The sequence below is a fragment of the Theobroma umbraticum genome, unplaced genomic scaffold, assembly GCF_002168275.2.
Source record: "Theobroma umbraticum cultivar Fairchild unplaced genomic scaffold, ASM216827v3 scaffold_20.0, whole genome shotgun sequence".
NCBI lineage: Eukaryota > Viridiplantae > Streptophyta > Magnoliopsida > Malvales > Malvaceae > Theobroma > Theobroma umbraticum.
In genome coordinates this window covers 522,547-536,129 of record NW_018397266.1, presented here as the reverse complement: position 1 = coordinate 536,129, position 13,583 = coordinate 522,547, and the positions used below count along the sequence as shown (strand labels likewise).

At 31.7% G+C, this 13,583-nt stretch overlaps 2 protein-coding genes and 1 pseudogene across 2 annotated transcripts; 1 reads left to right on the top strand and 2 right to left on the bottom strand.

Annotated features, from left to right (window-relative positions):
• The first annotated feature begins 324 nt into the window (after positions 1-324).
• BIM2 (BES1-interacting Myc-like protein 2) lies at positions 325-4,454 on the top strand. Its single transcript, XM_021437639.2, has 7 exons — positions 325-727; positions 930-1,014; positions 1,656-1,725; positions 1,838-1,933; positions 2,711-3,096; positions 3,649-3,775; positions 3,954-4,454. Exons 1-7 carry the CDS (start codon positions 595-597, stop codon positions 4,047-4,049), a joined length of 993 nt encoding a protein of 330 aa, XP_021293314.1. The 5' UTR covers positions 325-594; the 3' UTR covers positions 4,050-4,454.
• A 298-nt stretch (positions 4,455-4,752) lies between these two features.
• Positions 4,753-4,849, bottom strand: LOC149526725 (U6 spliceosomal RNA; annotated as a pseudogene).
• A 1,422-nt stretch (positions 4,850-6,271) lies between these two features.
• Positions 6,272-10,808, bottom strand: LOC110423416 (rhamnogalacturonan I rhamnosyltransferase 1-like). Its single transcript, XM_021437638.1, has 8 exons — positions 10,508-10,808; positions 8,448-8,515; positions 8,285-8,373; positions 7,685-7,850; positions 7,327-7,616; positions 6,896-7,100; positions 6,633-6,790; positions 6,272-6,500 (listed from the first exon to the last, which is right to left on the bottom strand). The coding sequence occupies exons 1-8, from the start codon at positions 10,806-10,808 to the stop codon at positions 6,272-6,274; spliced, it is 1,506 nt and encodes a 501-aa protein (XP_021293313.1).
• Between the last annotated feature and the right edge of the window lie 2,775 nt (positions 10,809-13,583).

The window sequence follows — 13,583 nt, the reverse complement described above, 5'->3', positions numbered from 1 at the left end:
AAAAATCATATCAATTGAGTGAAATAATATTAATATGAGATCTATTATATTTTATTTTATATTAATTATTTAATTGGCCTATCTGGACTATGGGCTTATTACGAGCTCATACTTCCAACTCAAAAAATACCATTCAATTGAAAAAAAACTTTTATTTATATGAGATTTGTGATACTAAAATAAATTTTTTGTTTTTTAATATAGATAAAACAATATTTCTATATTTTTCTCAAGCTTGATGGGCCCACGTAACATGAAGGACAAATTAAGGCCCGATTAAGTAAACCTCACGGGAAATCGGTGAAGTCACCCACATCTCATCTCTTTCTCCACTTCCTCCAGACAAAAAAAAAAAAAACAAATGCAGCCAAAGAGACAGAAACCAGTTTAACCACACTGCTGTTCTCGCCGGGTACCAACCAACCGAGGGAACTCTATATTTTCCTTCCAACTTCCTCTCCAATTCCTAACCTTTTTTCTTCCTTTATCTATCAATCTTAAAAGTTCTTTTTTTTTTTTGAATCTTTACCTGTGTTGGGTTCTTTCTATAGTATATATTTATTTTTGTTTGTGACATCTGGAGAAGGAAAAGAAATGAGAACGGGAAAGGGAAGTCAAGAGGAGGAAGAGTACGAGGAAGAAGAGTTTGGTTCCAGGAAACAAGGGCCTTCTTCTAATCAAACTATGTCTGTCAACGCCAATAACAACATCAACAACACCAATAAAGGTACAGTATTAGATTGGATCCCACTCTTTAACCCAGATCCCTCTTTTCCTTTTCTTCCTTATTGTATTTCTGGATGATTGGATATTAAAGGGTACTTTTTTTCTTCTTTTGTTGAATTTGGAATTCTGGATTTTTTTTTGGTTCCTCGGTTTGTTATATTTTTCCCCTTTCTTTTTTGGTTTTCCTTGGGTTGTGGAAGCAGATGGGAAGAACAGTGATAAGGCTAACGCTATACGATCAAAACACTCTGTCACGGAGCAGAGGAGGAGGAGTAAGATTAATGAAAGGTATCTTCTTTTCTTTTCTTCCAGTTTCAATGTCCCATTCTTATTATATCATTATTATTATTTTTTCAAATTAGGAATTTTTTAATCATACCCTTTAAGCAATTCCATACGATTGTCGAATTATGAGTTCTGGTAATTGCATAAACCGTTGATTGTAATGGCTTGTGATAGGTTGAGTCTAATAAAGTTTTGAACTTTATTAGCTTTGGCTTACATTTAATGTGTAAATATGACTATTGAAAAGGACGTGGATTGTCTAGCTAACTGACTGTATTGTGAATTGATGATGATTCTACTGAACTTTAGTCGAAGACTTCTCTTTTTGTGTAAAGCTATTCAATGGTGTTAGGAACTGGAGGTGCAGGTGAAGTGTTCAAGGGAATGGTTAAGCTTAGTTCAAAATGTTTAACTTGAAATGGCACCTGAAGTTAAGATGTTATTGGTCATGTTGTGGTGGCATATATAAAATAGGGGACTGAAGAATGTTTGCTTGTTCCTTTGGTAGCACTAGGTCTTGGAACCAAAATTTAAGTGCTATTGAGTTCCTGCAGATGTAATCTGAATTCAAGAGAGGTTGTGAGAAGATGATGCTTGCTTAACTTTGTCAATATTAATACTGATAAATTTTCTGATGCTTTCAGATTTCAAATATTGAGGGATCTAATACCGAACACTGATCAAAAGAGAGATACTGCTTCATTCCTACTAGAGGTATGTCATGAATCTGGAAATGAAAAATTTTCATATAAATTATCTGTCTAGTATTTACTTTCTAAGAAAATTCTACTTCAAATTTGTTGATTGAATCTATGTTCTTCTGCAGGTGATAGAGTATGTCCAATTTTTACAGGAGAAGGTTCAAAAATATGAAGGTTCATACCAGGGGTGGAGTTCTGAGCCCACGAAATTAATGCCATGGGTATGTTTTTGTATTGGATGCTTTCTGCCTATGGGGTTTAAATAATATGTTATTTTTGTGGCTTAAGCTATTCATTTGTAGTTTAAAAAGACATGCTCATGATGAAGTCTGTATATATCCAGAAATAAATTGATCCTTTTCAATGATGCTATTGAAATAGAAAAAACCTCTATGTTAGCCTTTGGTATATCTGATAAACTTTGCCAAACTGTCTGTACAGATGCCTCAGCCACTTGTATTTCTGACACATTTCAACGTATTGCTGTAGTTTATGGATTAGCTAGCACAAAAGCATGATTAGCGTATATCCTCTTTGTTAAGCTATTAGGTATTTTATGATTTTGAATTTTTTAAATTATTATCTCTGATGGCAAATCAGTTACATTAGGCTTGTTAATGATGTACATGATATTTGCTGGGCTTATTTCTAGTTTCTGGGATATGTGTAAAATTTTGGGATGAGCAAACAATTGCTTAAGCAATCTTATTTATGCATTGCAGCATTTTTGTTGAAGTAGGACATAATGTACTCGATTTATTTGTTTGTATATCACTGATTTTAAAATCCATATCAATTATTTCAATAATCTAATGTGTGAGAGTATCTAGCTATCTATATGGTGCTAGTCCTTATATGACTACAATGAAATAAATTGTATTATTAGTTGTTAATTGGTTGTAGTAGTAATCTGCTAGGTCTGGAAGAAAGCATCTGTGTGTGGTGCTTATTTGTGGTATTAAACTTCTGAGTAACTTACTTCTTCCTCACTTGAATAGAGAAATAGTCACTGGCGTGTGCAGAGTTTTGTTGGTCACCCACAAGCTATTAAAAATGGTTCTGGCCCAGGGTCAACATTTGCTGGGAAGTTTGATGAGAATAACATCAATATCCCCCCCACAATGATTACAACTGCACAGGATCCTGTAGAATCTGATCATATCAGAGATGCTACATCCAAAGGTATGGATCAGCAACTCGAGTTGGCAAACAAGGGAATGGCTCTGCCCATCCGAGGTGATAATGTGCTTGTGCATCCCCTTCAGCGACCAGTCTCTGAGGCTCAATCGACCGAGTGTCTTATCAACAGCGATACACTGAATCAGCAGGATGATCTGACCATTGATGGAGGAAGAATTAGCATCTCTAGTGTATACTCTCAGGGGTGTGTGTATCTTCTTTTGCTTATTCAGTAGTATGGCACATCAATTACTTGGTTAACTACTTTCGTTTATATATTCTGTTCATGATTGGATATTCCCCCTCGCAAACTTTTACATCATTGCTCTTGTTTTCTCTATATTATGAAGCACTTATGTTGTTGGATTTTTTGGTCATAAGTTTAAGATGCTTAGTTCTTGCATCAAGGTTTATGTTTCTATTGGTCTTTGCTTGTTATCTGGTTTGCAACTGACTGTATTAGAGAGTGTCATAATCCTTGAATCACAAAGAAGGGGGAGAAGTGAGGCATGAATTTATCCTATTTGTTTTCATTTATCCATTCCTCTTTGAAGGAATGAGAGGAATTGTTCCTCCCCTCTGTGGATGTAATTGTCACATTTCTTGTGTATATCTTATTTGCCATTGTGGATGCTTTAGTCGTTTGATGGGGAATGGAGACCTCGTCTAATGCTTTCTGAGTTAAAACAAAATTTTATTTAGGTTCAGGGTGCTGAATTATAAGTTGATAATCTTTTTGGATTTTAATGTCGACCAGGTTATTGAACTCTTTGACGCAAGCACTTCAGAGCACAGGTTTGGATCTGTCACAGGCCAACATCTCAGTGCAGATTGATCTTGGAAAGCGTGCAAATAGAGGGCTAACATCAGGAACATCTGCTAAGGTACGGCTGAGATAAAGAAAGATCTTGGTGTGCTCCTGTTTGTGGATCCTGTTGTAGGGTTTTATTGTTCCATTTTTGTTGGTAGACCTTTACAACTACTTTTGTGGAAATAGGCAATATTCACCAGGCCTTGTATAAAGTTGTTGAGGCTCTTATTTTGGCTACAATTATTGTACAGGACCCACAGGATTCCCCCAATCAGGCAATGACCCATCTTAGAGATGTGAGCAGTGGAGAGGAATCTGATCATGCTAAAAAGCGGCTGAAGAAATAAGACCGGCGATGGCGTTTCCTGTATCTTCATTTTTACTCGGTTTTCCATCCTGTTTTTTCGTTCTGTTTTCTGTTCAGTTTCATTTGGCTATTGTATATGCTATGGTTCTGGTCTTTTGGGGTCCTAGTGTTAACCGAATTCATGGTAAGAGCAGTGCCCCTTAGATTATGAGATTTCAAGGGGTGGTTAATTCCTTGGGTTTCTGTTAGGGGGATGCCAGTACCATTACCTGTATCATGGGTGTATCATACGTATTGATTTAAATATATATAGATAGAGAGAGAGAGAGAGAGAGCAAATCCTCTTGATGCCCTTTTTCCAGCTGAACGGACTCATTGTTCTTTTCTCTTGCACCTTTGTTTGTGGTTGAAATGTGATGGTTTAGCAGTGGGCGGATAACTTGAGCAGTTTAGCTTTAATTTAATAAAGCTATCAAGTCATCACCCTTTTTGTCAACTCTTATCTCACTAATCAAATGCCAATATGTGGATTTGTACATGCTCATGTGGCAATCTTTAATTTCCTTCTTATATCTCAAAATGGCTTACATGGTATTGCATGATTTCCGTCATAAATCTTTTTTGAAACAAGAATCGTTTCCTTTCCACCAAAAGAAAAAAAATCAATAAATAAACAAACTCAATTCAGGTTAACTTTGGGCAACGGTTTAATTTTCTAGCATGTTTTTTCGTTCAATCATAGAAAAAATTTCCATCATTTCTTGATTTGTGCGTCTCACCTTTGCACAGGTTAATTTTTTCTGTGTTATTCCAATTTTATTGATATATTTCCGAAAACATGATCAATATGTTAATCTTTTTTGTGTTGTCTCAACGATTAGGATACTCGTTAATTTTGATATACCTGAATTAGATTAATAAATGAGGTACTTGAATTTTATAATTATCAGAATATTTTTTAAATGTCTTGTCTTAACTCGAATCCTAATACGTATCCACTACTTGATAATTACCCAAACTCGTTTAAAAATTTGATTGTGTAAAAAAATAATTAAAAAACACTTAATGAGTACTCAATTATTTGAATTCGAATTCGTACCCGTATATATATATTGTAATATTTTCATCCATAATTCATATAAAATCACTAATAATTAAATTTTTAAAAAATAGAAATCATAAAATTTAAATTTAAATAATCAAGAACAATTATCTCAAATATTAACTTAAATGACTAAAAACAAATATTCAAACAACAATTTAAACATTACAAATTTAATTAACTATATGAGTTTGTCCATGAATTAAAAAAAATAACTACGCTCCAAAATTATTCTAATCTCACAATTTCTTTTTAGATATATATTTTTTAAGTTTATATACATAAAGATATATATTAGAATTAATAATTTTATAAGTTATAATGTAATGTTAACATAAAGTAGAAAATAAGTATGTTTATATTTAAAGTATATATACTCAAAATATATGCATAATAGTAATTATACTCTTTATAAATTAACACAATATGTAAAGTATATGTATTAAAATATATTACAAATTAATTAATAATCATTTTATGAATTAATAATATGAATTTGTCTTTAATTACATGAAATTAAAAAGAAAAACATAATCGGGTTCTGGTATCGGGTATCAGAATCCGACTCAAACTCAATATTAATAGTAAAATTGTGACTCGAACCCAATTCTAAGATACCCTAACTTTATATAAACGGGTCAAGTACTTGCGAGTACCCTGTAACAAGATACACATTACAATCCTTAGATATATATCCGAAAACAAGATCAATTGTTTATTACCAACTCATTGTTCTAAATTCAAGGTATATCCAAAAACAAGATCAATTGTTTATCACCAGCTCATTGTTGTAAATCAAACAACTGGTGCTATAGGATTTATTCCTGACAATGAAGTTGCAACGTTTTTCAAAGTTAATATGCAGTTTGAGACTTTTGAGTTTACAAGAAACTCTTTTAGCTTTTTCTATGCTACATATTTCACAAATTCTATCATTTTCAGGATACTTTTTTGAAATTTTATCAGGTTTTTATGAAATACATTATATGTATGTATGTATGTATGTATGTATGTATGTAGACTTATTTATGGGTATATTCACATTTAATTTAAAGTATGGCTATATTTATAGATATTTGATGTCTAAATAAAGAATGAAATCAGACACACAAAAATGAAAGCTATGGTTATATAAGTATGTAGCACTTATTGGTGGTTGATCAGGAAATTGGTGGCAGACATTCTTGTGGATTAGAATAGAAGAAATCTTCATGTCTGGGATGATCACGAATCTCCCTTCTTCTGCCTGGTTTCCCAGTACGATGTTCATGAGATTTCTTCACTAGTACAGCAAATTCATCCCAGCTCAGCCTTCCTTTCCTGTAGTCATCGATCAACTTGACTAGAATTTCTCTGTTAAGAAGAACTGTTGTCTTGAATCCCAAGTATCTGCAAAAAAAAAAGAAAAAAGAGGAGTTGAATGCCAATAATATTCATGTCAAATGATCAATTAATGTCAATGGGGTTGATCAATGACCAAACCCCAACAATGATCTTGGTGAAAAACACTACAACAAGTACCTACGATGGCCTTCGACAGCTTTGGCCATGTTTCCTCCAAAGGTAGGAATGAAAACATCACTTTCTATTGCAACAATATAATCCAATGCTGCCATCTGATCTGCATGATTGAGGAAGGGCTTAAGATCCGAGGGTTCCAACACAAGCTCTTTCCTGACCTATTTCACATTTCACATCAAGAAAGCAACTCCTGTGAATCAATTATCAGTCGATAATTAAAGCTAAATTGTTGAAATATACTACAAAATTTTCATTCAACTGACCAGATTTGGATACACCATTGCTAGGTTTTCCATTCTCTTTTCTTCATTGTATATTTTTCCGGCTGCTATGTAGATTGTGGTATTCCTATCAATTCCCAATGCTTGCAATATAAGAGCAGTTTCCTCGGGAGTCAATGGGCAAGAGCCGTGCTCTCTCCTCCTTTTAGCATCTATCGTTTTATGCTTCCACTCTTCATAGGAGTACCTGATTAATCCAAGGTTTTCATATTTTGCTTTAGAGCTTGTTTGGTATTGAGATTAGAGTGCTTTTAGTCGCAATCACCAAATTTCATTATGATAAACTTCATTATCAATTACAAAAGTATCTAAAGACCTGCGAAATTATTTCAATCACGGTTACAATATCAAGCTGTATTCTAATACCTATTCAGTTTAAAGCAAATTAAAGATGGGATTAGATTAATTCTCACCTCATTTCTTTAACCTCTTTGATCTCTTCTTTAGTTAAACCTTGAACACAACCCGTAAATGCAACCATGTCTTTTTCATATCTAATATGAAGAACCAAGACAGGTCCTTTTTGCCTTAGGAGACTAACAATTTTTCTACCTGTTTCCTCAATTGGCCGAGTGAATTTCAATGCGTCATAGTTTACTCTGCAGCGAAGCTTTTGGACCTCATCTGGTAGCCCATTGTTGGCTAGCCTAGCGTCAGTTAGAGAGAAATGCAAGACTCCACGCTTTTGTATTCGAGGAATAACCTGAAAAACAAAATATTTGCCATCAGAAGAAGAAGAAGCAGCCTGATACAAATAAGAGGGGGGCCAACCTTTTGATAGTAATATGTCAAGCTAGCAAAACTTATGGGAACCATGGAATAAATTGACTCTGATTCCTCTCTTCTCTTTAGCTCTGGAGGAAGCTCTTCCACTATACGAACTTCATCTCTCAGAGACGTAATGAAATGATTCAGGTCAAATATATCTGCAAATGTGCTGCCATATCAAGAAAAACTGCTTGTTAAGTAGCTAATTATCAACTGCTAAACAAATTAAAAGTCACATTTTTAAGATGATTAATATAATCCAAATATTTTGAAGAGAAATAGGGGATTAGGATGTTATGAAGTAATTATTATAATTGGACTAGAATATAGATTTCAGTAATTAAAATTTAAAGATTTAATTCTAGATTTCAAGTACCAATTAAGTTTAACAATGGCAAGGTAAAATTTATGAAATGAAAAAAAAATAATCTTTTGTTATGCATGAGGAAGAACTATCGTAATCTCTGATCATTTATATGTAATTATTGAATCATCACTTGATTAGGTTTAACAATCCAATACTTCTTGATCATTATTTATCTCACAAGAGTAGTATTAAACATTATTAAATATCAAAGAGAGAAAAACTTATATGTGACCAACCTTTTATCATTCCAATAAGTTTTATTATCGAATAAAGGAACAATAAGCGTAACATTAATATATCTTGCAATCACGATCATATCAACAATCTGTAAATATCAAGACAAAGAAAAGTAATTAATATGTCCCAAAATACTGCTAGTTGCAAATTGAAATTACTCACAGCAAGTCGTCTTTGATTCAACCCTCCATTGGCTATAATCACTAGATATCCATTGTTCTTATAAATCCCTGTAGCCACCATGCATGAGAAACATTTCATTGTCAATAACCCACTTTTTTTCCTTTTGTTGGGAGTTTTTATTAATTTCCCTACATATGTAGGCATTTGATTTGAAAGAAAAAGGTGCAGTCATAAAGATTTGACAGCAACACCCAACACCCAACACCCATTCATATGCAAAAGTCAAGACAAAGTACATGAATCAATAACCAAACCCCCCCAACAAATGATTAATCAAATCCTTCAAACATGCGAAATCATTCATGAAGAAATTTCTAAAATATAAATTTACTAGTAATTTTTATTTCTAAGATCAATACACTGATATATTTTGTTATTTAGGTCCAAGCTTTTAATCTAAAATAATTAAATACTTATTTTAAAATTTAATAACATTTGAAAATTTTGATTGGAATATGTAATGTTTTAGTTTATCTAATTTAACGTTTTTAATCATATTTAATTAAAAAATTGATCACGGAAAATAGATATCAAGATAAAAACTAACCTCACACAAGATGAACAACAAATAAAATCAACAAAAATTATCATTTTTTTCGTTAGATAGATTTAGTCATTTTCTAGGTAAATACATTTATTAAAAAAATATTTTTCATTCTGCATTTTTTGTGCCTTCATTAATTTTCCTCCATTAATCAAAATAAAAAGAAATTGGAATCCTTAATTGATAAAAATAAAACATTGTATCTTGAGACAGAAAAAAACTTTACAAGTGTTAAATCTTAAAATGAAAAATTAAAACCATATAAAATTGTTTGATTACTTACAGTGATGCAATGATACTGAAATTAATAAGATTAACCCTTCTCCTTGCTTAGCTACATATATACTTCTTTGTCCAAAATCAGACAAAGTTAATACTTTTAATTAGTATATTAAAAAAGAATTCCTTTGATTCCATATTTTTTTGTAAATAATTTTAATAAATCCTAATTGTTTAATTTCTTTTTAATCTCTAGGATCTGTTCAAGATTTCATGAATCAAACGTCAACAGAGAATTATACCAATTGAAAATAACATAAACAGAACATTATATGTATTATTAATATCCCATCAAACAGACATGTTTATATATATATATATCAAAAAATAAAATAAAATAAACTAAAAGATATGTTCTTAGGGAAAGCCTCAAACCCTACCTCCTAGTTATTGGAGGCTGTTTTTCTTTATTTTTAACAGGGAAATGTCTCGTGAATCTTACATAAGCATGAGAAAGGAAGAAAGAAAGATAAAAAAACAAATCTTACATATGTTATATGTTATACAATATTTACATGAACTTTATCTCTATGTCATGAATCATTTGGTCGAATTTTTTTCAACGGATTTCAGTTTATTAAAACATTTATTTTATTTTTGTAGTGAAAGAAAGAAAGAAGAAGAAAAAAGAACAATTCTTACATATGTTATATGGTGTAAACGATTCATAATTTACGAATTTTGTAAAATGAGTAGACGGTTAAATAGAAGTATTTACATATGAAAATATTTTTGAAAGTAATTCTAAGGAAATAAAATTGATATGTGTTCTTTTATAAAAAATCTCATTGTTATATCAAATTTATGATAAAATCATTAATTTTTTTCTTATTATTATATCAATCATGGAATCATATCAATTTTATGATTTGGGGAAATCAATTCCTATATAATGTTATAACGTCAAGCACCTTTTTTTTTTTTTTTATCTCATCACTAATAGAAAGATTCTTTATTATTTTTGGAGAGTTTTTTTTGAAAGTCATGTAGCTATATTGATGAAATTATAGATCTGTAAAGTTCAGATTAAGAAATATTAATCTTAGTTTATATCGGGAATTATAAAACTTTAATACTAATGCAAGAATCACCCAAAGAATTAAGGTGGATACGATCTAAACAAGTGAAAAGTAGTCATTCTTTGGCACATACTATCCAATCAACATGAAATCATACCTTTCAAAAAAGGCAAAATCAACATGAAATCATCACTCACTTTCTGATGACGATAAGGGATTATAGAATGACGATGACACTGTATCTTCCTCGTTGAGTACTGATGCCTGCTGCAATGCGCAAACCCACAGCAGGGTTACCGAGACCAAGGCCGCAGCTGCGCACAACTTGATTGCCGGAGGCTGCAACAGTGAGGCAGCCATGGTCTCCAGCTTTCTAGCCTTCATCCCTCTAATACCTTTACAGTTCATCACCTCCACTTCACTATGCTTTCCCTTCACCTCTTCCGTGATAGATTTAGAATCTTCATAATTAGAATTAATCTTGATATGTTGATTCATCTTCATACAAGCGTAAACACATATATTTTCTATCTAAGTATTATATAATATAAAATTTTATCGATATTTAAATTATAATAAAATATAAACTAATTAAGAGAGATACACTATGTATTATGAAACAAGGGGCGGGGAAACTAGTGTAGGATTGATTGGAATCTTGCTAGAAATATATATGAGTACTTGAATGGCTATTTATAAGTGCGAAATGAGTTGCTTCGTTCTAATTCCTAAACCATGTGAGTCAGGGAGCCTGCGAGGCTAGGTTTCGATTTCTTGTCACTATCGGTGCATGCAAAGTTCATGTGTGTCATATCTTTATCAGCACTTAACATGCATTAACTGTTCATTATATGTTTTGGTACACAGTTTTCCTTGTTTGGGCAACTATGCTTAAAGGTTGCTGTGGCAGTACGTAGGTTGGTTGTGGGTGCATATGAGCTTTGTCCTAAAAAAAGAAAAAAATGATACCCATCTTACTCCACCATGTTTATCTTGCCATGATTTTTTTTTTTTGCCTAAATTTTGATTATAACCCATTGATTTATTGCATTTTTTTTAACTTTCTCAAATTTTGTGAATAAAAAATATCTATATATAGCGTCATGATTCCTTGTCTTTATCAGAATATTCTAAAAGAAATTCATCATCAAATAACAAAGATTATTGCAATGATTAAAGTCAAGCAGAAAACTTATTACAATAATCACTCACTTAGAATCTTCATGTACTCATCACTATTGTGATAGATGTTAAACCATATCAAATATGTTTACAAAAATATGGCAGCGGAAATAAATAAGGATCGATACTAATCTTTAGCCATAACAATAATAAAAGGAGTAATAGAATAAAAAACTTTTTTTATGAAATCTTCTGACCCAATGCAATTCCTAACGATGGATACAGGGTTAATGAATTGATAGTGTCATAAACCATTATAGATTTCCTCCCATAAAGAAAATCTCATATCTCCCAAACTCTAAGGAAATCTTTATCTAGAATTTGAAATAGATTTTATATATACCACTTAAACTAATATTATAACATACTAAATGTGAGAAATAAATATTTGATAGATAATAACAAACCACACTAGAATTTTAGACTTAAATTAAATTAAAAATTCCAACATTCTCCTACTTAGGCCAAACATTTGTTATTTTAATATCTACATAATGTATTAGTTTAATTACCCAAATGCTTAAAACAAAAAGAATAAATTACATGAATCATGGTAATAAGTCCTCTAAGAACAAGTATTACATTCCATGTATTACAATGCAAAAATCCTTTTTGCAAAAAGCTCAATATGTGGTATATAACTTTATGGATAAACCTCACATGTTTATTCCAGGTTCTCAAAAGATAATTGTTATTTTCATAATAATTGTATACAATTCGAAAAGAGAAAACAATTAAAATTCAAAGTTTCTCAATAAAATATGCTAGCATCTTAACTCAAATGGTATGTGACAAGATAGAACTAAGTCCCATTTGCAAAACATGATTCTTAAACAACTTTGGTGGCATGCCTTTTATCAGAAGATCTGCAATCATCAGCTCAGTGTGAATGTGTTCAATGAGCACGTTATTTGCTTTTATCTACTCTCAAACAGCTAAGTATTTAATGTCAATGTGTTTACTTTGATTTCTACTCTTAACAAATAACACAGCTGATGAATTGTCATAATACAACTTCAATTGAGATAAACTCAACAACTTGAAGCCCAGATATGAAACTTTTTAACCAAATACCCTGTGATGTCGCCTTAAGGCAAGAAACAAACTCTGCTTCCATGGTAGAAGTAGCAATTAGAGACTGCTTTGCATTTCTCCAAGATATAGCTCTTCTAGCAAATATGAAGCTATACCTAGATGTTGATTTACGCAAGTCAACACAACCACAAAAATTTGAATCTGAGTATCCAACTACCTCCGGATTGTCAAATCTTTTATACGTAAGCATGGAGTCTTTAGTTCTTTGAAGGTACCTCAAAACCTTCTTTGCAGCTTTCCAATGGTGTAAACCCGAGTTACTTTGATATCTTTCAAACATTCAAATTGCAAATGCAATGTGTGGTCTAGTACAAACCCAAGCATACATTAGGCTTCCAATAGTTGAAACATATGGAATATTTTTCATCCCTTCCCTTTCAAGATCATTTTTGGGACATTGGTTCAAATTGAACCTATCACCTTGAACAATAGGTGCAACATTGGGTGAACAATCTTTCTTCTAAAATCTTTCAAGAACTTTATTGATATAGGCTTTTTGAGACAATCCCAAGAGACCTTTAGATCTGTCCCTATGAATCTTAATGCCAATGATATAAGACGCCTCATCCTTATCTTTCATATCAAAATGTTCAGAGAGAAATTGTTAGAGATGTAATAAAATGATTCAGGTCAAATATATCTGCAAATGTGCAGCCATATCAAGAAAAAATGCTTGTTAAGCAGCTAATTATCAACTTCTAGACAAATTAAAAGTCACATTTTTAAGATGATTAATATAATCCAAACCCTTGGGATTATGCAAGACAATGTACTAGGTTTCGCTTGGTGCTAGACATTTTGAAGAGAAATAGGGGATTAAGATGTCATGAAGTAATTACTATAATTGGACTAGAATGTAGATTTCAATAATTAAAATTTAAAGATTTAATTCTAGATTTCAAGTACCAAATAAGTTTAAGAATGACAAGATAAAATTTATGAAATGAAAAAAAAAAATGATCTTTTGTTATGTGTGACAAAGAATTATCATAATCT